Source organism: Colias philodice, chromosome 17, assembly GCF_061535455.1.
Source record: "Colias philodice isolate Cphi_HAF_F1 chromosome 17, ilColPhil1 Martin Lab GWU primary, whole genome shotgun sequence".
NCBI classification, from domain to species: Eukaryota; Metazoa; Arthropoda; class Insecta; order Lepidoptera; family Pieridae; genus Colias; species Colias philodice.
This window is the reverse complement of record NC_143102.1, coordinates 3,842,657-3,869,448: the sequence shown is the minus strand read 5'-3', so window position 1 is coordinate 3,869,448 and position 26,792 is coordinate 3,842,657. Positions and strand designations below refer to the sequence as shown.

The following is a 26,792-nucleotide window of genomic DNA, read 5'->3' as shown; positions in this document are numbered from 1 at the left end:
GTTAGCTTAATATGTTTAACACTACACTGATCTTGCTTTTATATTTATAATTAATTTGTATTTTTAGCATACTACGAGTATAATATTTACGATAGAGCCTTCTGATTTGTATAGGAGATTTTAATGTAGATACAATTTTAGATATGTTTTGTGAACACTGTCTTAGTATCCGGCCAGATATGGAGCCGCGAGCTGTCAAAATGGAGTGGGAAAAAAGGCGGGAATGTGGCCTCGCTTTATGTGAGTCTCATCATTGCGTTAGAAGGAGAGGATGCACTGCCGCCAGCTGCGACAGAGTGGGACATCGAACGTCGCGGTTTATAAGAAAACCCAAGACGTTGGGCGTGTTTGGCGGGTGGGCGTTCGGTTTTGGCCTAGTAGTTGTGCGGTCTGTATGTGTGTGTTGGTGTGGCGTGTGGCGTGCGGTCGCAGGTGTGTGGGTGAGGCGACCGAACCTAAAGAGGTTTCTGGGCACACTTATCCTTTTGTCAATGATACGATGCTCTATAAGCTTTTGGCTTCAATTAAGTGCGCAGTCGTATTTTAAAACTTGTCTAGGGATAAGAAAATGCTTTTTTTATTAAAAAACTCTCACAAGAAATAATAAAATCTTATATAATACAGGTGGTGGTGTTTCTTGAAAAAAACTGTAATAAATTATGAGAATTCTTCATGCTTCAAATATGTATAATGCATATAGATTCAATTATTTTAGTAGATAGGTAAAACGCTGAAGAAGACACATGAATGTACAACTTTTTCTTTATAAAATATCTTTATACAAAAAATTTAAGATGCATTTTTTTAATAATTTTCCTACTTAATAACAATGCAGCAAGATAGAAACGCTTGAATATGGATAATTTATAGTTTTATTCCTTTAAAGAATACAACTATTCATAGAAAATTAGTATAAGCAGAAAGCTACGGACGAAGGAAGGAAAAAAGGATTATTCTCTTAACCTACGTTTTTAACTAAATAGGTGTGTAAATGAAAAACTAAGTGGATTTTTTATTATTATTGTGATTTTCCTATCATATACCAGACCAGTTAGTACTAGTACTAGTACTAACTGGTCTGCAGTTCTCTACGTACACATTAGTATCTACACTTTTAGCTACCTATTTTATTTAACCGTCTATTCGAAGCTATATATTTGTGGAACTGGTGTGAACGCTGGTGTTTTAAACTGTTAATTTTTAAAGCCTTAAATAAATACTTAGCTTACGAAACAATAATTTAATAATATTCATTTACACAATTTATAATTATATAAGATATATGTAGGTGTTCCTTTCATTTATTTTTTGCATCGATATTTTTTGTACTGCTTTTTAAAGTAGGTATAGAATCAATAACAATTCTTAAAGGCTCTATTAAATGTCACATGAACGTGCTATGTAGTTTGGTAACTAAGAAATATTGTAGAAGAAAACAATGTTGTTAATAGTCGTAGCGCTCGCTACGGTGCTACGCAGTGTCTACGAGATAAGAATACAAATTGAATTAAAATTGTTTTGAGTGATAATTTTAACACTGATAAAAAGTTTTATTAAAAAAAGATATAATCAAAGTATATAAATAAAACAACCACCTACTTTTTATCAGATAACATAAATGTAGTTAGTTTTTAAGTCACTTTCAAGTTAAATTTCGTTTTTACGTTTTCTAATTTTATTTGTCGATTTTTCCTTAAAGAACAGTTAATAATTTATATTGATAAATTTGTGAAATTGTTTTCATGGAAAATAGAAAACAAAGAACTTTCTTTTTCATACTTATACTACTAAATTGTACGATTTTGTTGTATATTGTCATACGATATTTTATGAGCACGACACCAAGTTGCGTTGAGAATTATGCTCACAATATTAGAGCCAAAAAATAGTGAAATTTCCTCCACTAACCATGAATATATGTCATAAAAATGTATCGTGTTTCTTATAGTCCCGCACCTAACTATCTCTTTTAATACTTATTTGTACCCACACACACTAACAAGGTCCCCCTGTGTCGCGTCGTTGCAGCCTTTGCCTGTGTGGGTGACTTCTTTCGCGTACCCCTGTGTGCGAGCGAATTTCTTTCGAGACGTAATAAGGGGACCGTTTCTTTCCCGCTAAGGTTTTAATGTCGACCACGTTTCGGTGGCGGACGCGCGCCTTCGCGGTTATCCATTCAACTTTTTTTAGTTGTACGGACTTTGGTGTTTTGTGCCAGTGTGAATTAAAAAAAAGAAATGTTCGAAAGAGTTTTATAATCTGTGAGTATGCGGCCTTCTTAGTATAGGTATTGTAAAATTAATTAATGGAAAGTTTGTAAGTTCACGAACTTGGTCGGGTCGGAAGCATGATGCGTGATGTTTTCGAGTAGACCGCAGCCTCATTAGCCTGCGCTCACACTACGCCGCGACCATTAAACTTGGAGATAACGGCACGTATTGTGATAACATCGAGTATATCTTACGATGTGGAGGATTAATTAAAGTTTTGTTTACTATGCAAATAAGAAAGGCTTGTTGAAAATTTTAAACAATATTTGTCACTGATAAATTTTTTTTGAGGTTTAATTTTGTATTGCTTTTTTGTGTTTGATTTCAGGCGAGTATGATTATTATTTTTGCGGTTTTGTTTTATGTGAGACTTTATAAATAACATGCATTTTATTTTGGAATATTTCGCTGAATAAGTAAAAATGTAATTTACGTTTCATAATTTTTTGGTACAAACAGAAATATTTTTATTAACATGTGTTGATTTTATACAGTCATACATTGAACATCCTTAACATTCACAATGGTCCGTAATAAAATACAAATAATAAAAAATAAAAAACAAATATTATTTATCCATTCCTAAATATTAATAAATTAAATACTTGTAACACATTATCTCAAAAGATACTGGTGTCAATGAGAAGGCAAAGTCATTATTCCCAATTTCCGTAGCTCGGTGAGGGAGTTGTTAAAAAGTTGCTCCAACTCCCATTACGATGAATGCTCCCCTTAACTTACACCTGTCTCTAATTGACACCTTTACATATTTTCACACGTATTTTATGTGATTTGGGGGTAAATTTAAAAAATATTTTATTTCGATTTTTTTAATGTAAAATTAATCACTTCAAAGTGAACAAATTGTATGTAGATAATATAATTATTTTCGGAAAGAGCTTTAGCTATTGATACACAAATAGGTAGTCTTCACCTATTTTTAACGTCAGAAAAATATATGAAAATTATTTAAATAATTTTGCATACATATAAAAAATAGGAAAAGTTTTTTTTGCTGGTTCAAAATAATAAGTAACTTCGTCAATGTTGTTTTGTTTTGCTATAAAACTCAAACTCAAACTCAAACATTCATTTATTCAATTAGACTACTATTTAGTAGCACTTTCGAATCGTCATTACATAGTATTTTAACATTTACCACCGATTCGGAAAGCAGTATCTATGGAGAAGAAATATATAACAGATAATATTATAAATCATACTTTATTATGCAACATGCAGTGTGCACAACGCTAAGCTTTGGTTCCTACTTACCAAATTGGCGCCAAAGATAAAGATTTTTCCTAACCTATAAAATTTCAGGTTATGTTTACAGTTTTTCCTTTATAATTATTCAATGGATTATACAATTTTAATAAAAAACAAAACAGAGTATAGAACAATAGAACTAAATATAATATAAATTTCGATACATTTATCTCATAGAGTCACGTCGATAATAACTTTAGTTTTAAATAAATAATTCACAAAGCCGAGTATGTATGCATTAACTGATTTACTATGCGTAATGAGAATGTATTATTCAAGATGAATCCGATGAGAGATTTTCTTCGTCAGTTGTTGAGAGCGGGGAAAATTTTACTTGTATACAAATATAGGGAGGGCGGATTTGAAATTAGAATATTGATTGGAAATAAATAAATGAATAAACAAATTTTAAATGGTCCGTTTAATTCGCATTTGCGTAACGGTGCATTTACATCAAACGAACATAGAGCTAGAGCTAGAACAAGAGCATTCTTTCGTGATCTTTTAACGTAAACGAAGACTCGTATTCAGTGCTGTTCAGTATTATAACATTGCATAGAATTTTTTCGAACGCATTTAGAACAGCGAAAGAATGCTCTACATCTGTTTACACTGAAATTTAAATGAATTTGACATCCACAATGTCTGTGGTTAAAATAAGCATTCGTGTGTTTGATGTAAATGTACCGTAAGATTCATATATAGGTATTTCACCATTAGAATTTTTCGTTTTTTTTTTTTATAAACACGTTTTTAGGAGTTTTATAATACATAATGATTAATTAAATAATATAATAACTTGTATAAATAAATATTTTATTAATTTTTTAACCTCCGATATCAAAATTATTTGCAACTTAGCGATAAGAAAAGGTGGTAGAGATCGAATTTGTTGAATATATTTTTTTTATCGTAATATATATTTATAAATCATACCATAGTGCGTATGGTATCATTTATTCAATCAAGGGCTTGCCCTAAAGAAAAATATAGGCATAATAATTAAATATAAATTTATAATTACTTATCACCACACTCATTTTATTTTAACAGAGAAATTAATTAGTCAGATTTCAGATTCATTAGTCAGATCAGCGGACATTATAAAGAAAAGCTTATAGATAAAAATTTCCTAATATTATTTAAAATTTTATTCATAAACGCTATAAAATGCAGATGCTTCTAGAAGGCCCCGTTTAATAAATGACGTCACAGCTTCCCGTCGCATTCCGCGCGTTTTTTATTTAACTGCTTGATTGTGCCTGATGTTGTTTATTGTCACTAATATTAGGAAAAAGGAGGGTCGAACTGAATCTTGTGCGAATAAAAACAAATTTGCAATGTACAGGAATCTAATAATTTAGATGCTGTTTATAAGTAGTATATAAATAAACATGCTCACACGTAAAACTATGTATAATAAAATACCCACATATCAAATTAATGTTTAAATGTTGATGTCTTCTTCTTCTGCTTGTTAATGGCCCAATCTAAATGTCAAAACTAATAAGTAGGTATACTGATGAGGTACTAAAATAAATTCTTATTTCACAGTTATTAAGCGTGTTTCATTGAATGTTCAGTTTTGATGCTGTTCTGCTTGGACATTTATGAAGTATAATATTTGATTGATGATTATTTCCCAAAATAGCTTAGAAACATTCAGAGTGGACAAGCGAACTATAAATTGCTAATCCTTCCGTCTTCGCACGTTAAGATGTTCGGAATCGAATTGTCCTGAACATTTAAATGTCCGCTGGGTTAGACGGGTCGGATATTACATTTGCTAACCTATTTGTAACCGTCGTCCGACGATCATTATCCATGTCCGTCCCAAGGGGCAAGGAATCCGTCCCAGTCCCACTATTGATTCCTTTTGCAAGTGTTAAATTGCCGAAATTGACAGATGCGACTTGTTAAATGAATATTCAGAATGAGTTCCTCTCTTTTTGTTCTGGCCATAGTTATGTTGTAGGAAAATAGCTCTAGTATAATTGTAAAACTCGAATTTGTCCGAGACGGATGACAGATTTAATTATTATGTATGACAATTAAGAAGTAATTAAAACAACAAATGATTCGCGATATAACGTTAAGTTTAAAAACAACTGGGCGCACGTAATTAAAAAATGTAGGCGCACAACAAAAGCGAGTATCTAAATCATACGAAACATGGTAGTGGCAAGGCGCGGAAAACTCAAAGCAATGTCCGAAAGCAAACAGAAATGGTGTAATGTATCTTTACCCCATTCTGCTGGCTCCTTTGTGGAAGGGTAGGGTAGGGTAACGAGCATTACGCACTTGTAGGGAACCCTGTACGGCCGTACGCTTTATTATTTATGACCTCCGCCCTGTTGTATGTTTGAGCTAAGATTTTATTGCCAACCTATTCATGAGGTTAATCCATTGCGAATCGCGATGCTAATGGGTTTCTGTGATTTTGAAAGATTGCGTTCAAATATCAAAATATTATATTGTGTAGTTATTACTGTTGAGACTGGTCGACGTAAAATTGACCAAGCGTTATATACCTTAGTACCTACATCTCCATAAAATAATTTCAGATCTCAAAAAAATAACACATTACTTTAGGATATCAAATAATAATTAATTTACTCGGAAACTCTATGTAGATAATTTCAAGCATAGAAAACTCTTCTAAATTATTGATCGGGGTAATCTCTCGAAAAATTTTTCGTTTGTTTGTAATGTAGTAATCCGAAAATTAACTAAAATTTTATGTTATTAAAAAGTGACCAAAAATTAAAATTAAACCAATTCGATATTGCGATATGCTGTATATAGCACAATACCATCATTTAGTTACAGGTACGGCGGTTCTTTAGAAACTTTCTTCAGTCTTCTATAATATCTATGGAACAATTACACAATCCGTTAAGGAAACTTGAGCAGCACTGTAGTAGATCAACAAGCCTTTATCGAGCCGGAATCAAAGCAAACAGCGTAAGGTTGTAAAAAGACGGGGTGCACCCCTTGTAGAAATTAACTTTAACATGCCGATCGACATATCGAATTCGCAAACATGTTACTGCGAAGGGGAAACCTATAGCTTACAAATTGTATTAGAATGTATTTAGATGTATACTCGTATGCATTATCTTTGGAATTGTGTAGGGAATAACGCAAAATGAAAAATTTGTTCGTGGGACTTACGAATATGAAATAATAATGAAATATTAGTTAATTTATTATCTCTAAACCAATGAAGATGCAACAGTGAAGTATTTTAATCTTTTCATAAAATTTGGGCAAATTTGTTACAATCAAAGAAATTTAAGTTTAAATATGAAAATTCAAGGTATTAATTAATGATTTTTATTATTTATAGTTATTAAGTAATTAGGTATTCTAACAAAGTCTATGTAGATATTTATAGCCCATTTTTTATTTAAATTCAAATTTAACTTAGTGGGCAACCGGCATACTTATTTCAAAATCTCCACCTAATAAATGACCTTTTCAATTTCAAAGTTCTAAATTTCAAAATATAAATCTCGCATAAAATCTGCACATTTATTTCATCGCATGATTTAACTCCCTCGTCACAAATCATTGTGCATGCTCTCGCGGAAGTTTCTTTGATGCTTTAACGACTGTCAGTAAGTTCGTACCATCTGATGTTGTTTGATATGAGATAACCTACAAAAACAAATGGTGTGTTCCTCTTATAAAAAAATTGTTGATTTTAAATCAATGCTTCGGATCTTCGGAAAGGTAGAGACCATGTAAAGACGGTCAGGCTGAATGATTAGTTTAAAACTGCTGTATAAGTTGAACATACTCTATGAATATCAATAACTATGCACTTATAGAAACGTTCTCTCTAACCTATCCTACCTACATACCTAGGCAAAAGCTTTTTTTTCAGGAACTGACTTAGATTCTTTTTTGATTCATAAATGTCCTGTTCGTTATTATTTTTACTTTTATAGACGATTACTAAAATAAATTACAAAACTGTCTGTTTCGATTATAGAGTTTTTCAATAAGCTTTTGTATACATAAATAAAGTTTATATATCGCATAAAATTCAAATGCGTTCTCTTCTATTTCAGACGCAGCATGATGTCTCCAGTCCTCTCCATCAAACTGCCTCCACAGGATCATTACAATGTGAACTTGCTACTATTCCATATAATTATGTGACGGATATTGTGTGTATTAGAGACAGTGGATACATGTATATCAGTGACATTGGACGATGCATCTATCGAGTGAAGTTAGTTCGACAACAAATGGTTTGGGTCACGAAGCCCCGTCGGCGAGCTACGGGGCGCTGCCCAGTCAGCCGCTGACTGCGGAACTCCTGGCTGAGAGGACCCTGGAAGGTCTATTGGCTGATCATCCTGGAGAACTTGTCAAGACTGGGTGCCCGCATGTTGTAAGTATTTGTATATATTGTAAATTTTGACAGCTGATACAACAAATAGTATTTAAGGTAGAAAAGAATTCACGGTTAGGTTTTTTAAGTAACTTTTGTGTTTGTAAATTAGGACAGCAGCTGTCAATGAAATTCATTAGTTTTATAGATCCTTAAAAAAAAAAACTGAAAACATTACAATCTATTTTTGTCAACCAAATGGATAATTTTCACATAGAAAACTAGATTTTTCGTTCACTCTGTTTCACTATCTACATTATTATTGTTCATTGTTCATTGTTCATCATCAAACGATTGTTTCATCAAATTATTACGCACACCGGAAGGTAGTCAATTTAAAAAATAAACATGAAAAACCACTGAAAAACCGTATCTACAAAAAAAGGTTATAAAATTTTCCACCACCACAATTAATAGATAATAATAATTTATACTTACTATAGTTTATAATATGAGGCTGCAGTCGGTGTACTTAATGTTTCTTTATTATCTGTGATTTAAAATTTTTAGAGATTGAGATCTTTAGATTAGAATAAGCTCATTCTCGCTTATAGATATGTTTTATGACTATTGTTTGTAAAAAAATACAATTGGTTATTTCCTTTTCGTTAAATTCACAATTTCTTCGCAGGTGTGTACAGTGCTACCACCACACTGGCGGTCGAACAAGACGCTGCCAGTCGCGTTCAAGGTGGTAGCCCTGGGTGACGTAGGAGATGGTACTTTGGTCACAGTTCGAGCTGGTAATGATGAGAATTGTTCTGCTGAACTCAGAAACTGTACTGCGGTTATGAAGAACCAGGTGGCCAAATTTAATGACTTGCGATTTGTTGGGAGGAGTGGAAGAGGTTAGTATTATGTTATAAGTAAATTATAATATTACTTTGTGGTGTTATGCTATAACTAAGAGATTCTGTAGTCGTTTACTATGTAACCTAAGGGCGTATTCAGAAAGAAAGCTTGAAACTTATAAGCGCTTATCGGCGCTTGTCATGTTCATATATTTTCCTGCGCGGGTTACCAGCGCTGACATGCGCCGCTATGCGCTTATAAGCGCTTACAAGTTTCAAGCTTTCTTTCTGAATACGCCCTAACATAGTAGTATCTAAGAGTAAAGTCATTGTTAGAAGACAGCAAGAAAATTGTACGAATGATCAAACGTTGTGCAGCTATGAGTAAGTAATTGCTCATTTATAAGAAAGAGTTATAATTTTAGTTTGATATCGGGATTTTAGCATAACACGTTACCATAACGGACCTATAGCTGAAACATACGCGCATATTTTACGATTATTGTGAATTCTGCAAATAGAATTAAATTAACTATTGCTAATAAATTGAAATGTGGTAAGTTCATATCCCTCAAGTTACTCATTTTACTTCTCTTGTAATGTCGCGTTTATCTTAAGGTATATATTACTTATATTACATATATTCGATTCACTTACCTATAAAAGTATTCCCTTTTGTAAATATTCAAGAACAAGGTTCTGTGCGTCTTAGCTACTGAATATTTCAACAGGTTTTCCCTTTGTTCAAATATTAAGTCACTGGGGGTAATTGATCTCTTAAGTGTTTACTTCAAGATGGTAATCAGATGGTAAGGGCTAAATAAATTTTGTTTGTTGCAAAAATATTTTACGCGGTAAAGCGTTGCAGTTGTTTTAATTTCGTCATCGTTCGTTATTTTTATAATGTGATTATAAATTTTCGTTTAAGCATTTGTTTCAATCGAAATATCCAAATTTATTTATTCAATCAAATCAGATGCATTCATTTCATTTGAAGCTTTATCTACAGACTACGACCGGTTTCTTTTAACCAAGGCGGATCTTTAATGAAGTTTATAATATGGTTTTATGCAGCTTATAAATGACGAACAAAACAAATTAATAAGTATCTGATACGGCTTCTTGCTCATGAACCACTTTACCAAAGAAATAGCCACGAATAATATAAGGCAATTTAATCGGTTTAAAGTACTAACTAGTCTTACTTGATACCAATGAAGTACTTACGTCTTATTCTAAGCGTTTAATATCAAGTACATTGAGTACTAGTGCTTTAGTCAAAGCACTTATAGCTCTTCGCAATTGCATGTCTTCTTGTAAGTGATATCAATTAACCCTTCGTGTTATTGGTTTCGTCGATATATCTATTTCCTATGAATTTGAGTTGAGCAAGAAGTTTAGTTTAATATACAGAGTCTTATTAAAATGTAAAGTTATAGTAGGTTAGAAATAAGAATGTTATTATTTGGATTGTAGGAAAAGGTATCTACATAATCTAAGCACATTATACTACGAGATTGTTTTATGATTGTAAGAGCTAGCGCGCACGAGCAATTTTGTCTCCGCAACTATTTTGTCTCTCCCATCAATTGTATGGGGAGTTGCGTTGCTACGTGCGCGCACTTTCATACTAGCCCATGGGTGGAGAGACAAAATAGTTGCGGAGACAAAATAGTTGCGGAGACAAAGTTGCTCGTGCGCGCTAGCTCTAAAATAACACTCAATATAACCAAGACCATTATTTCTTGGAATTTTTTTTAGTACCTATATCAATGTGGCAATTTCTTAGCATTACAAAAACTTATACTTCAGAGAATTAATCTATACATCTTTGTACATCTTTGCTCCTGTTTTAAGACCATTATCCAGTACAGTACACCCAAAATTAATCTATAACTACGTTCTCAAGAATTCCATTCAATATTGAAACAAACACAAAAGTTAAGGATTCAGGGGTGACGTCGGAACATCGGTGAACTGTAAACTTGTCTCATATTCAAATAGTGCAGGGTCTAACGAAGCGCGGCGGTGATAGGGTTGCCAAATTTAATTTGTTTGTAACTACCCTCAATATTTCCTCCGTATTTCAAAAAATAAGACGAAAATTCAACATGAATAATCGACTTTGTAAACATATTAGCTATGAATTTTTTAAATGACTATTTTAAACGAGAAACTAACAACAAATCGTAGAAAACTATAATTAAATGTTTAGATAAAAAGAAAAATGAAAATAATCACAAAATAAGATTTCTTTATTTCTTACACTCATCTTTAGGTCTTTCATCAATATACACAATGATTCAATATTAAAATAACTTGCTTTTGTAAACAAATGAGGTTAAAAATAAATAGGATTGTTTTATTAAAACGTATAATTATAAGACAATTCTATGGATGGCACAAGAAAGTACGACCGTACTTTTAATTTAGTGACAGAAACATAATTCTACAAGACTAGAATCATTAATTTCTGAAACTGTAAAAAAATATCATATAGGTAAAACATCTTACGAAGATTTAACTTCGATACATTCTGGTGCATATGGCTATAGGATCTATCAAAATCAAATATTATTAAATCATTTTCCGTGTAGTAGCCCTGTCTTCATTCTAAGAAGGATCCAAACCGATAAGGGCGCGGCAAGTGTGTCAGAGCCATCGCTGTTTATATTTAACAAGTTTCTCGTTGCAATGGGCCTTCGTCTTGTATAACATACGTTTGATAATTTTATACTGGTTTTGAACACTTTCTGATATATTTGATATATATATGAGCATCATGAAGTGCCCGGAGTAAGTTAGATGGAGACGTTTCATCTTTATCGTTACATTTTAATTTACTTATTTATTGATTTTAATATAAGACCATGTTGACCTTAAAATGACGGGTTACGTTATTTTGAAGCTGTCATACTTTTCTTCTTTTTTCAAAGTTTATAGATTGGTATATAATAATAACTTTTTCTCGTATTTTTGTAGAATTACTCATTCCAGTTTATAAAGATGTTTTACCACCGGTAGCCAATTTGACATTCTTTATAAACGTAGTTACATAGAAATTGAGTTAACGCTAAAAGTATTTCGATGTACTCATTAAGGAGATCTGCAAACAAAGGATACTGCGTGTTTAGTAAAAACCAATACAGACCAGCGCGACGGGAAGCGCAAAAGAAGTTAAGAGGTGTCTATTTGTCACGTTCCTTCCTGAATAACGTTCTGCTTTCCAATTAAGGGTAAGCGCTCTCTTTGTTTATCTTAAATTGCGAGAAAATCTCACTCAAATTATCGAGCCGAGGATGAGGGGAGATCGGTGCCCCATAACATAACTTTTGTTTTGTTGAAATAAAAAGTTGCCTATCTGATGTTGATGGACGGCGCGGGGAATTTTTAATAAGCGAAAAATTTAATGAGGCCCCTCGAACACTTTTTGCTTAGCTCGTGTCAGCCGAATGTAGGGGAATGGACAGTTCTCTCTTGGGTACAAGTTGTTTTAGGGAAAATGTGCACTTCGCCGTTTCGCTAATTCCTCTAATTAATGAATTTTTTATTAAAAGTGTTTTTTCTTTTATCTCTCAGTATTAGGGTTTAATATTTGGAATTTTCATTATACCGAATTGCAGATGGGAAATATTACAAGGTGTTGTAAAAAGTATAAAGTCAAAAGGCATATGAGCTATATTACAAATTACCTAATTCACTTTTCTGATGTAACTACTACATACCTTTCTCGTAGACGTTGCCAATACAAACTCAGCAATCAGAAAAGTCTGAAAATAGCCGAAATATAATTACATTTGATTCGTTACCTTCGATCTCATTATATCGGAGACGCAATAAGGAGCCAATTTATCGCACCAGTAGTCAAGACGCGACATCGCTAATCGATTGATTGACCCCACTTTACAGCTAGACGCCGATAAAAAATACGCTGGGGTCGTGTGTCCCCGATCCCTTACGCTTTGTCTCCTTCAATCGCTTATACTTAAAACTTTTCAGGCGACTTACATCATTACAAAACGAAACGAAAACAGCTTTACACTAATGGGACGTAACTCGCAACATTCTCGCAATCTAGAATAATGATAACTGAAATAGAAAAATATGTATGTTTAAACGAGAACAGTTCTGAGAATAAGAACGGTTTGTTCTCAAATGACCCGGGGCTAATCTCGGTATAAAAAGCTACATCTCGCGCTTTGTTATTTCAGCTAGAACACGAGTACTTAGAAGACACAATGCACGCAAAACTATGCCCAGTGCAGTGCTCGGCCTAAAGGAGCTTGTTAGTCAAACATCGTTGGTAAAACGACACAAAAGGCAACACCCTACCGATTCATGTACCCTCGCCGGAGAGGTGGAAAATGATTTTTTATAAGAGCCGCGGCGAAAAAGATCTCAGCCTCACCTTTCATTATTAACTCGAGAGATTCCCCTTTGATGCAGTGCACGGTTACCCTAATAACAACTAATGGTTATAAATTTGCCCTGTTATTTCAAAACCTCTCCTCGGATATATTATGAAGAATATTTGAATATGAATTATTATTCATGATTCTTTCGGTGAAATAAAAAAAGACGCGTGTAAAGATATTAATATAATTAAAATAATTTAATTGAATGAACTTTATGTAGGTAGAGTTAGAAATTAAAATAAAAAAAATAAAAATAAAAAAAAGAGTTTATTTTCTCACATTGGTTACATTAAATAAGTACACATTTCCATTACATATAAATAAGTGTGAGACTGGTGCCTAAACTAGGTAATAAAAATTACCTGTATTTTAGGTCACCAATTATTTATACAAAGTAACTAATAGGTATCATTTACGGAAGATGATATCAATCGCATTTATACTATAGTCATAATTTATTCATAATACAAATTAAACTAGGTAGATCATATTGTTTCTTTCTAAAAATTTTCTAAATGGTTGACTTCAAAACATTACCTACATAACTTTTTATGTAAACTGAGATATTTCTGGTACTATATGATACGTAGTAAAACATGTTACACATCCTGTAAGTAAATTGTAGGGAGGCGCATCTTCGCAGCTTCTCTTTTCCGTTTTTAATTATTGAACCACTCATTCCTAATTATTGTTATTAACGCAAGGGAGTGGTGAAAATTGAGGGTCTCGAGTAATATTGACCGCTCGGCTTGAGGTGCGTTTTAGGGAGGTTTTAATTGTATCCCGCTTTTGACTTTTCTCTTGTTCTTTTGAGACGCTTCAATAAACTCGAGTTTTACGGTGTCTCCCTTGTATTACGAGTTTTGTTATTGGCGCTTGTTTATTCGCCAGTGAAATATATTAAGATTTCTCCCGAATGTAATTTATGCAAATTATTTGGTGTTTAATTTTGTGGCATTTGTATCTATTAATTAGATTTGGGATGAGGAGGTTGATAACATCGATTAAATGTTGCCTATTGCTTTCTATTAAACACTACACCCTCTACGTCAAATTGAAATAAATTTCAATAATACAGACTTTATTCAGTTAATAAAGATATACGCCAGTTAATTTATATCTAAACATAACATATTACGCAGTCAATTCGCTAATGTCCCCTAATGCGTATCGGGCCGCATTAGATATTTTATATCCAAATTGCCGCTCTAAGCTGAAAATCCTTCGTAAGCCATGAAACCGAGATCAAAGGAGCACTGCCATTACGATTGTGGCTCATTTTTTATTTAGCCCGGAGAGAACTCTTATCTTAAAGCCCCCGCCTACTTTATGACGTTATAAAGCTGATTTTTAATCTAACGTGCGACGGAAATCGTCAGGAACAATTCTCTTGAAATCGGATTCGTGTGCTCTTAGTTTTTAATTAATGATGCTCAGTGAAATAGGATATAAGATTTCCTGTTTGAGATTATCGTCTGTTGTCTTTACTTCTTGATTAACACACTTATTATGTAGAGAAAATATTCGATTTTCGATTTTGAAACCTTACCTTAAGAAAATGCGATTTTATCAAGTTAGGTTAAACAATTTTACAAATTTATTCAGTGTAAAGTTTATAGGTCAATTAGCAAATAATCACATCTACTCAAACAATTGATAAAAAATATCATAATATGTTCATACCTGGGGCGTATTTGATCTCAAATTTGATCCCGACCCGTGTTATTCGGTGCAAACATATTTTTATGAACAGCGCCCCCTCGCGGATCAATACGCACACTTTATGAAGTGTCGCACGTGCACTCTTGCAATATGTTCGCGCCGTGTGGGGAAAGACGAAAGCCTTTTTATGAATAACTTAAATGATTTATGAAGTATACGCTGAATGCCTTTATTTTTCTATGAGCTCGCCCTTTGATACAAATGCGGCTACGGAGGGGAACTAATGGCGAAGGTTTGATTTTTCATGCGTAAAGTTGAATAGTTTATGCCGTATTATTGTTTACCATATCTTTTGCTATCAAGATGGATTCATTGATTGAATATTTCAGTGTTTTGAAATGTTCGATAATTTTAATATTATATATTTTATAGTGTTTACATAATTTACATATCTACTATCCAATGTAAAACTAAATCATATTAAATCTTATCAATTATTTACCTGAGAACAGGTAGATACGGTATCAATGAGTTAAACTTATTATTATATTTTTGTACGAATATAGAAAGTAGTAGAGATAGTATACGCCCAAAATGTAAACTGAATATCATGGTAGATTCAAGCTCATATTGTTATAATTCTAACATATAAATCCGATAAGGAAAACACACGATGTCGTATATTTTCCTTATCCTCGTGAAGCATCTACAATATATTTCATCACGAAATTTTTCCTACGAGTTGTCATATCGACTTTTACACCCGAACACGGTAGCTTATAACGTATACGTATTGGGCTCGGAGAAATAATATTCTTCATCTCAAGTCTGAGTTTATGTATGTTTTATGAAAATAAGCGGGTGGCCGCTCATTTCGGGTCTTGGGTGTAGGGGGAGGGGGTGTTTATATCGTTTTCATGGCCAGAGCGGCTTTTGGCCACCAGCCAGCAGTAAATGTTGGTCTCTCTTTGTTTCGTGAGCTAACTCCGGGCATTTCTTTTATTCACAAATTTTAATACAAAATGATTTGGCTGCATTAGAGACTGTACTTTCCGCAAACACGGTTTTTGCTTGTAAATATTGTGCTGCTTTATATTTTGGGAAATGAATATGTTATGCAAGTAAACTATAGCAAAGTAGGTAATGCAGTAGATACATTAAAAACTTGATTTTTAAATTACTGTTACTTGTGTCTTTAGGTTATCGTTTGACCCGAACGACTTCAGAAATAAAAATTTAAAACGTGTTATAATATTAAATACAATATGGGATTCCGTTTATATTGTAACTGTAAATCATAAATAAAGTTAGTTTATACCGTTATTAAAAGTATATAAGTCTCCGTAGACCTTCGTCGTAGACGAAATCCCGTAGCTTGTAGCGCGTGGCACTATACTAAATTATAATTCACTAATCCACGTTTTATAGTTCGACAAGTTGATAAGCCGAAACATGAAATTTCACCAGTGAATTGACATCGTTCGTACGTTTCTACCACTAATGACTCCTAGCGTGTAACCATGTATTTCGCCAGAATTACCGTTTGGTATGTGTCGATATAGCAGCGATTGTTCAAACGCTTGCCATCGTGTTTGTGGCCGTTCTGCGGTGGATATGTTACTATGGCGTTCCACTGCGTCACTATTCGTGATTCTACAATCATTACTTAAATATTACGATTACATCTCACTGCTGCACGTCCATAACCGTGTTTAACGAGCTCGAGGTAATGTCGACGCTGGTTGGCGAGCAATGGACACGATACGAACGAAATATCGTCCGATCGTTTATATCTCATGTGTGAAATAATGGAACGCTAGTTAAGTGATTGACTGGAATGTGAAAGCGACTGTCATTTCAAGCTCCGATTATTTACTGTACAAGACCTTACTTTTAAATTAAAGTTTTTACTAGTTTAGTGACCTATTGATTGTCAATAAAATAAGGGTACATTTTTATAAATTGTTATTTTAACATTGTTTCACGAATGCCATCACGTTTCATAATTTTATGGTCTGAAAGTAACGGATCATTGTATTGTCTCGGGAAGTGTAAGGATTGTGAAAAAAGCATTTATCTTAAGCCAAAGCTTGGAATGTAGGAATGCTGGCTACGTGCAGGTATGCTGTTTGGCGACACCGCCACAAATCAACGTTAGGCACGACTGTTTTGAATTCTTTTCATCCCTAATGCATTTTTTCGTCTCGCAAATGCCTTTGTAAGGTATTTTCCAAGAAATTTGCAAGTCAGTAGGGAGAAAAATTATTAAAAGTGATTTTGTGTATCAGGAAGGAGTATTATTAATGTATTGTTAGTTGTGTAGTACTACTTCCAATTAAGTACAAGATGAACAACCTATCTTGACTTTGTATTAGAATGTTAGTACATGAAATCTGAACGTAATAGTAACACACTTGAATCTAATTGGTGTCCCTGATTCGCATATGAGGTAAAGAATTACCTCATATGCGAATCAGGGACACCTTGGCCTAGCAATTAAACAATATTTAGTTCTATATCTTATTGAGACACATGTTTGAATTGCAAAATGTTTTTTAAATAAAAAAAAAGAAGAAGCACATTCATCTAATTTTGACGAATATTCTTATTTGCTTCGTATGTTTTAAACAGCGCTAATTTCACATCTAGTTTTTCTTAAATACTCATTTCAGTTTCCCATTTTATTGTCTGCAGGTAAATCCTTCACACTAACCATAATGTTGGCGACGTCACCACCGCAAGTGGCCACCTACCAGAAGGCCATAAAGGTGACGGTAGACGGGCCCAGAGAGCCCAGATCGAAGACACGTCACCACGGCTTCCATCCGTTCCATTTCGGCCCACGGTTCGCGCCTGACCCACTTATGGGCTCTCTGCCTTTCAAATTATCCGGTAAGTTATTTTGGTAATGAATAGTTCTTTTAAGGTTATTTTTAAATTTTTACACTCTTTAGTGCAATGAAAATAGCAATTGATGATGTAAAACATATATCATGGTCTTTTCGATCAAAACAGTTCCTATAACAACGATGACTTAGTGTACAAAATTAAAATTGCACGTTGATTCATGATAAATACATAATACATGCGTCTGTTTATAGCAAAAAAAAGCTTATTAGCATAATTAGAAATTATGCTAATAATGTAACTTCTATTTATACTAATGTCCAGTGTAGTAAGAAATATGCATTTCATTTCACTTGCCAGAACTAAAATATTTACTTTAACTTCTTATGTATTTATTCTTGGACAAACTATATTCAAAATATTTTTGCACGATCGTACGTCAAGTCCACGCTTGTGCCCATTCGGATGGGGCGAAAATACTGATATTAAATTGTCACCGGACCTTCGTCACTGACAAGTCTTGAAGGGAAACTATAGTTGACCTGAGAATTAATCGATGCTGCTGAAAATATCAAAGTTATCCAAACTGCACTATATGATATAGAGACAAATTATTATTGCGGTTTTATTTTAGAAATATTCGATAAATGGTAATGGTACGATGTTAATAAACCACCTTTATAGTCTTTGTATTGCTGATGGCTTAGTGATCTTGTTAAAACAAATAAAACCTTATGTTCGAACCCACACATAGTAAACTATAAAAAGTACATATAACGTTGGTGATATTTTTATTTATTATTTTATTCAAATAGATATATACGATTAAAGTCGCGGTTAGAAACATAGTATGTTTATGGGTGGTGCCCACTTAACATCAGGTGGCCCACCTGCCCCTTTGCTTACTCTGACAAAAAATATACATGATTTATTTCTAGTATAACACATACCTATAATAATTAATGTGATGAACACGAGTGTCAAGTGCCGATGGAGTCATGTAATATTAAATTGTCACCGGACCGTCATCAGGCGCCTCTGAAGGGGCTTTAATTTGCTTGAGAAGTTTTGAGCCACAATTAATTATCAATTCACGACCCTTCTTTATCACTTCCAAGAAATAAGGGTTTTGTGTCCTTTTCATGCTTGGATTTGACTCATATGTATAGTAGAATTGAGTAGCAGTATGTAAACAAATAAATAAAAATTTAATAGTCTTTAGTTACGTATATACATACCTAGACAAATTTTCGTTTTCGAAATTGTTAATATGATGTTAATCCAGTACCTACTAAAATATAATTATTTTATATCCGTGTAAATTTTCCTTTTCACGCAAAATTTCGTAAAAAACGAACGTATATTAAAATTATAATGTACTTAGTGATGTGTATTAAAAGTACTAAATAGTAATTTCCTTAATTTAATGTGGCGCAAATGTGACTCTAATAAGTAAATTTAATTGAAAAATATCACAGGTATTTCAATATACACATGAACGCAAAATAAATCAGGCATAAAAAGTATATAGGAAGAAATTCGGGGCTTCGTAGCGGCGTAGCTGCGTAGCCACGTAGCTAAGCACCGTAGCGCTAAGCAACGCCCTTCTGCACTTGAAGGTAATAGGTAGGTGCTAATAGCTCAAATGAAATAAAATTAATACTGAATACTGCTATATTGTTATAATGTTCTTTTTGTGTGTTAAAAGCAATTTTATTTGCAATGCATATTCAAATATGTATTGGTAAAGACCATCTTTACTTATTTTGTTTTCAAATTCGAAATTAATTTATAAACACTAACAGGGAAATATATTATGTAAAATGATAAGTTAATAATTAAACTGATTAACTAATACTAACTTAAGTAGGTACCTACTAATTGAATACACATGATAAGATAAATTTCATGGAAGGATCGTTTATTTCTGCAAATACTTTCTAGAGCACGAAGCGTTTACGTAAACATTTTATATATAGAAAAGTGTAAAAAATCGATAGATTCATTCATCAGGTTTTAAAATTTTTGTGATACAAAAAAATGAAATGAATGAATTGATGTTATTATACTGAACATAACTAAAGCGCATCACCGGTATTAACAAATTTCTTTACTGCACAAGATTGCATGACATTATTCCTAACAAACTTTCAACCTATTCCTAAATCCATTACATACATTTTTTGTACATCTAACACTATAATTACAAGCGTCCTTTCACCCGCACCAACTGGCGCAAATTGACACATTATATCGTATAGCCGTCCGTACTCCATTGTACTACGGAATTTAGTGTATCGTAAGCAACTACGCAAGTGCCAGGCAAACCTTGTTAAGGCGGGTGTCAAAGGCCCCTAAGTCAATTACACACCTCGCGCTCTTGTAGCGGAGATACACAAGATATAGATGCGATATTTGCCTCTTGCGTGTGAAAGGCGTTCATAATTTGCTCGTGATTGATTGAAATTATAATCTCGTCGTTAGATATAGAATTTTTGTACAAATAATTAAAATAAATGGATTTGATAGTGTATTTTCCATCACTAATTAAAAAAAATGCTACATAGCTTTAAAACTCGAAGAATGCGACAATATATAATATAAAGAGAAAAATATTACCTAATTGATGTAATGTCTGGTACATTACATCAATTAGATAATATTTTTTAATTAAAATGTTTGGAATTATAATACCCTATTATTAAAGTAAAACGCAATAGTGGCTTCCTTTACTATCACACAAAGATACATTTTAAAAAGGAACGATAAACTAATTCAAGCACATTGAATTCCTTTTATTGTGTCACAAACACGTACACTAAACTTCAAACCCATTACACGAGTCACTTCGACGCGGAGGAAGTAATTTCGATTTGTTCCATTTGAAACACTTTTGTAATATGTAAATTCCGAGAATCCAGAGACTCCGCTGCCCTCTTAGCCTATAACCCTTACAGAATCATGATAAATTATCCACACTCACGTTCACGCGGTGTTTCGTGAGGTACAATGACTATAGAATGGATCTGCGAAATTATGGATACGTTAATGATAGATTGATTATTTTTTCTATGTTGATGATATTATGTAAATAATTCTGGGTACCTACTCTGTGCTGTGGTAATTGTTTTATCCAGATATTTATTGTAAATATATTTCTAAGTCAAGTTTAAAAGCTTATTTCGTTTTAGTTCATAGGTCTTTTTGACAAAAAATATGATTAACAAATTAATTACTGAAAACTAGTAATTAAAACTAGCAGAGCGTATCTAATATTTAACTTAAATATGTATAAAAATTTCCTTCATAATAATAATACATTTAAACACCAGCAAACGACACTTCAAAGTTTCGAACATCCACGGTTCACATCGCCGTGTGAGCGCCACTTAAAGTCGCAGCTTCTCATTATTAATGAGGGAGCCTTAGAGAAAATTAAATATAGCATTAGGCCCGGAAGCTCCGGATTGCGGGGGGAGGGGGGAAAGAAAGGCAGGGGCGACATAACCCTTCCGCGCGACAATGCGGGTGCATAATTACGCATTTGTAAATTTTAAATGTCCCACCCACCTCATATAGCCTTTTGTACGGCGTGATTCGCGCTTTTATAGAGCCTTTAAACGCTTTCAAATGAATTCGTATGATGATGACGCGAACGCGATTAACTCTCAATGAGTCAATGTACCCATTTTCATATATAAGTTAATGCGTGCTTAATTTTGGTCCTCGACTATAAAGTGCGCACGAAGGGAGATAATTTTTCGAATTACCTGCATTGTTATATTTTAAATGACGCGATTAACGGCTTTTGTAAATAAATTACTTATTGTGTACACTCAAAGAATATGATAATTGAGCAATGTCAGGAAGAGTTACATTTAATTAATTATTATAACTAAGGGCACTGATATAAAAAGCGAGAAAGAAATGTTTTGCTACCTATTCAGCACAGCCAATATTCCAAATAAACTATACTAATAAATTAACAAAACAGCCAAGGAATTTCAGTTCCTCAAAACAGCTAACCTTTGTCAGGTTATGTCACAGCTATTTGTTTGAAAGGTTAATTAATCTAAACAAAAAGGGGTTAAACAAAATCAATAGAGGCAAATTCATTAAGTGTTAAGCAGATTGAAATCCAACATGGCGCAAGATGGCGGCGGGTTAAGGGTTAAGGCGCGTTGACAAAGCGCCGTCGTTAGTTCCCGAACCCTCTTATTAACATTATGATGTACGGAACACATCAGTCTTGCTAACAGCCGTCTAATCCATATGTTTTGGCTCTTCCTGAACAATACTCTAGTTGTTTTCAAGTTTCAATACGATACATAGCTCAGATAAAGAAACGAGTCACAAACAAAAATGGTTACTTTTTTTTATTTTTTATATTTTTTGGTTGCTTCTTTAATAGCATTTTAATAGATACCACATAATCAATATCATTTATAATGCTAGGAAAATGTCAAACGTTGTAGGTAATTAAAATTTCAACGAAGCATATCAACAAAATATAATATACACGTGACAGTGTAAGCGAAATTATGAAAATTAATTCCACTCACTGGCGTCTTTCGAACATGTGAATAATTAGTTCTGTTTAAAACATGTTTGAATTTATTTTTCATTTTCAGTTACAAATATGCGAATTAATATTGAATTGAAAATCGTTAATATATACCTATCACATCTATGGGATAAATGTAGACCATTAAAGACTAGGTATTATTAAAGCACCCTGAAGAGAATTTGCAAATACCATTAACACTACAAAAAAGGCCCATTCCAATGATACTTCACAATGTAAAGTGATGTAAAATAATTATACGAAAGTGCTCTTATCAACCCTTTCCCTAATCGCCGAAAGTCTCAGACAGTCGTTAAAAATTCCTCCCTAATCCCAGGCCATCGGAATCACACTAAAAACTCAAATACTCATTTCATACAAATTTCTGCGTAATCCTAGTCGATTCGCGGATTAACGCTATAGGAAAGCGGGAAGAATGCAAGACGCAATCTAGCAAATGGCATTAAAATGTTTGGGCTCAACCCTCTCGGTGCGATTTTTCAAACTGTAAAGAAAAAATCCCTTCACCGGAGGAAATGTAGCGGACTGCCGCGTCTTGAGGCGACCAATCTTTGGTTATACTGCGCCCTAGACGTTTTGAGATTGGGATGTTGTTTTGTTTTTGTGTGAAAATATTTTTAATATAATTCGTCAAGTTTTGCTGGTACAATATTTCCATGGTTTATGGTATATGTTAAAAAGACAAAATTATAAAATCTTGTTTTTGCTATCTATTCGGTTTTAAGTTAATTTTATACACTCTATGTTAGTATAACCATGTAGAGTCTCGCGTGTTTGAGCTATGAAAATATCATCAAGGTCTCCGAAATTTTCTGTGCAAATATCTTTAATTTTTTATTCCGTAACGTTCCGGAGGGATTAGAAAAAAAAGAATAACGAAAACAGTGATTCTGAGTATGTGCTGTTACAAAGGGATATAGGATATAGGTGTGTATAATGTATGTCTATACGTTTCAAAATAAAAAGGCATTAACTTTAATAAACAACACATATTTATAACCATCAAAACAACTAAACCGCGCTACACAGCGATTACACACAGTGCACACAAACAACACAAAGAATTCGAACATTTTTAACGAATGCAAATCGTCTAGCTACCCTTTCTTCTGCTCTCTGAGCATGGAATACGAAATGAAACAATGCGGCCATTTATTACGATACAGATAAAAATTACCCTTTTTGTGTATATTTCAATTTCTTACTGACTTTGTGAGGAAGTGGAATTTTGTAGTTATTGTCTATGTTTTAAACAAGTATATAATATTACAGAAGCATAAAATCTTTGGATGTAATGAATGTTTCCTATTAAATTTTTGTCATACGTAGCAAATATTTTAAGATCAAGATTTTCCTTCTTTAGTACACATTTTGAAGGCGAGTTAATAAGTCTAAAGGCGCATAATAGAAGCTTTATTGCGAATCCATTAAGGCATTGCTATTAAGCGATACAACAATTCGAATAGTGATTAAGCAGTCTAATCCAAAAAGCAGATCTTGTCTAATTGCATCGGACTCATGAACGTACTATAAACGCTAAGCGGTCGGATTCAAAATAATGTGTTTTACATTTTCGTAGGCGGTATCAGCGACATAAAACGGCCTGTAATTTATTCTATTGCTGAAAGGGTTAGGTCGGGTGGGAATTACCCAAGGTGGGTGCTAAAGGGTTAAGCCGAATATACGGGGTCGCGCCGGCAAACTTTGTTAATTTATGCGCTTAAAAATGTCAACTGGAAATTATGACACCGAAACACATTTCCTATTTCATAAATGCGTTTATGATAACGCGTCCGTGATAATGGCGCGATTATTTACTGAGCTTTTCATATTTTAAATTGAATACTGTTGTGCTATTATAAAATTTGGCACAGTAAGATTTTACAGATTTATAATGAATATAATATTGCAGTAAAGTGTAGTATTATCATTTTTATTCAAGACTGGTAATTGTAATTCTGTAATATAAATAATAAGAACTTTTAAAATTTATAAGTATTTCAGTTGTTAAAAATTTAAAAAGCTCTTTAACTTAAAATAAATATCGGAGATATATGTAGAATAGCTACATTCGATAGTAGTATTTGTATACGTAGTATATTATTATTAGTCTGTGGTATTATTGAATTTCTTCATTTAAGCTTCATTTATACAAACGGTAACAGAAGTAGCGAAAAAAACTTTAGCAAATAATCGTGGATAATATAATATTTGAATAAAGCTTTATTGGAATTTATGCATTACTTTAAGAAATAAAACATTTTAACGTCTACCCATGACCACACTCGCTGTAAAGACTCATAAATCCCTTAAAAACTTCAATCCAAACATTTCAATGATTCAAAATGCCGAGTTCCCATAAATCCGTTGACAACAATCGAGGAGTGCCACGGGTAAGATAAGGCGAACAGAGCGGGGGGGGGGGGGGAGACACAAAACGTCGTTCTCATTATTTAAATATTCTGACGAGTGCGTAAAGCGTCTGCTAACGTAAGTGGAGCGTTTTGGATGAATCCCCGTCTTATTGTTTTGTTGATTGCGTTATTTTGACGCTGGCTGTCGCGATGTTTGATTGAGAATGAGATGAAGCTGATTTATTGTGTATATTTTTGGTTTATGTTTGTTTTCAATTGTTGTGATAGAATGTACCTATATAATTTTTTGATTCAATGATGGCTAAAAAGTTCATCACAAATTTTTACCAAATAATTGTCCATAGTTCATACAATTTTTTAAGAGTAGGTAGCATAGTTTTACAATTCAATGTTTCTTTTTCTTGATTGAAAATCGACTTCTTGATGGTTAATTTGATAAATTAATCCTACTGAAACATACCAACATCTGTTGTAAATCCTTGCATGATAAAAAAGAGCGTGTGTGCCGGGCACACGTGTCAGGAGTGAAACTTCTTTGGTAAGATTCAAAGACACTAAAATCGTCGCCTTACTCCATGACGTGACGGTATTGCCATGACGCGACCTTGAATATTAACTCTCAACGCGCCTAAAGAAGTTTCACTTAAAAAAATTAAAACCATCCAGATAGAAAACCATGAATCATACTAAAACAATATAATAATGATTCCCTCTTAGATTTGTAAAATTATTATGTCAAAATTTTACATATTTTATTTTTCTTATCCAGGCATAGCGCACCAGCTAGCCGGTCTGCCGGGCAACGAGTGGGGCGCGCTGGCCCGCCACTACCCCCCTCCATTACTACCCACACACGCACACTTCACACCACACGTGTTACCGCCCGCACACTCACACCCGCACGCTGTACCACCGGCTCCACATGAAAATGGTACGTATTTGATGTGATAAGTTACGAGAAACATGTTCTGCTTGGTTTTTCAATTTTGTAAAGATGATGATGATATTATAAGCGTGATGTCCCATACGCTTATGATCATATTTAGTTAAAAATTTCATCAAAATCCATCCAGTAGTTTTTGCGCGAATTCTGGACATAGTCTTCTAAATGTTAATATATTATTTAATACTTGTGTTATAATATATCCTGTACTTCTATTCATTGAATTTCATTAGCCAATCTCTCATTAATATTTTACCTTTATTACAAAAAACTAAACTCCCATCTTTACAGACGTAACATCCGACAATCCAACAACAATGCACGCGCACAGTACAACCAGCCCGTCAAACTCTCGACCCAGTTCCCCACAGGACGACGACGACATATCCGTGACGGCTTCCATAAGCCCGCCACCAGATGACCGTCCTGGGGCTTTCACATCAGTCACCAGAACGCGAAAGCCCTTACAACCTTTACCTCCACCCTCAAGCCTATTCCATAGCGCCCTTGCTGCGCAACTATTCCTAAATTCCCCTCTCTTACCCACCCCTCCAGCCTGGCTATACTCACAACTATACGGTGGATACGATTGGTGGTTACGACCACCACAACCACAAGAAGATTCCAACTCCAGTCCCGATAGAGAGGAAACTGGTTCAACCAGTTCCGCAAAGAAACGACCAGCATCGCCAGAATGGCCAGAACAAGGTGTAAGAACGAGAAGCAAAGCGTTGATTTCTTCGGAAAGAAGGCCTGTTGATGTTTGGCGGCCGTATTAGTTTAACTGTTGTCGGGAGCACATGGACTTACGTCTATCAGGAAGAAAGGAAAATATCGACTTGGAAGTACACTAATGAGTTTAGTGGTGGAAGACTTTAATGGTTAGAATCTGTGTAGATCGGGTGTTAGACGAGACAAAGTTGTTTATGGTGTATGTCGGAGTAAATATTTGGGCTTAGTGCTCATTGTCGATACGTGTTAGATAAATGAATGTGAATTCCAAATCGCTATGTTTAATATTTGTTAATTGTATAATAATACGAGTCTGTAAATAAAGTTATCGAAATTTTTAATGTTGCATTTCTATCCGAGCCAAATATAATATTGATACTTTTGGCAACTACTGATGTGAAACAATAAACCAAAATATTGGAGCACATTTGATGGTGCGTGGAATACATTTTTGGATTGCATCCATATTATTCGAGACCGCAGCGAAATACATTGCTTTTG

The 26,792-nt window shown here is 33.7% G+C and overlaps 2 protein-coding genes across 2 annotated transcripts in view; both read left to right on the top strand.

The window, feature by feature from the left end:
* The window catches only part of Pgant5 (polypeptide N-acetylgalactosaminyltransferase 5), a 170,599-nt gene that overhangs the window by 97,615 nt on the left and 46,192 nt on the right, over nucleotides 1-26,792 (top strand). The window lies entirely within an intron of this gene.
* LOC149480983 (uncharacterized) lies at nucleotides 2,146-26,632 on the top strand. Its single transcript, XM_089706058.1, has 6 exons — nucleotides 2,146-2,261; nucleotides 7,616-7,941; nucleotides 8,573-8,789; nucleotides 17,504-17,701; nucleotides 25,386-25,547; nucleotides 25,851-26,632. Exons 2-6 carry the CDS (start codon nucleotides 7,762-7,764, stop codon nucleotides 26,336-26,338), a joined length of 1,245 nt encoding a protein of 414 aa, XP_089562184.1. The 5' UTR covers nucleotides 2,146-2,261; nucleotides 7,616-7,761; the 3' UTR covers nucleotides 26,339-26,632.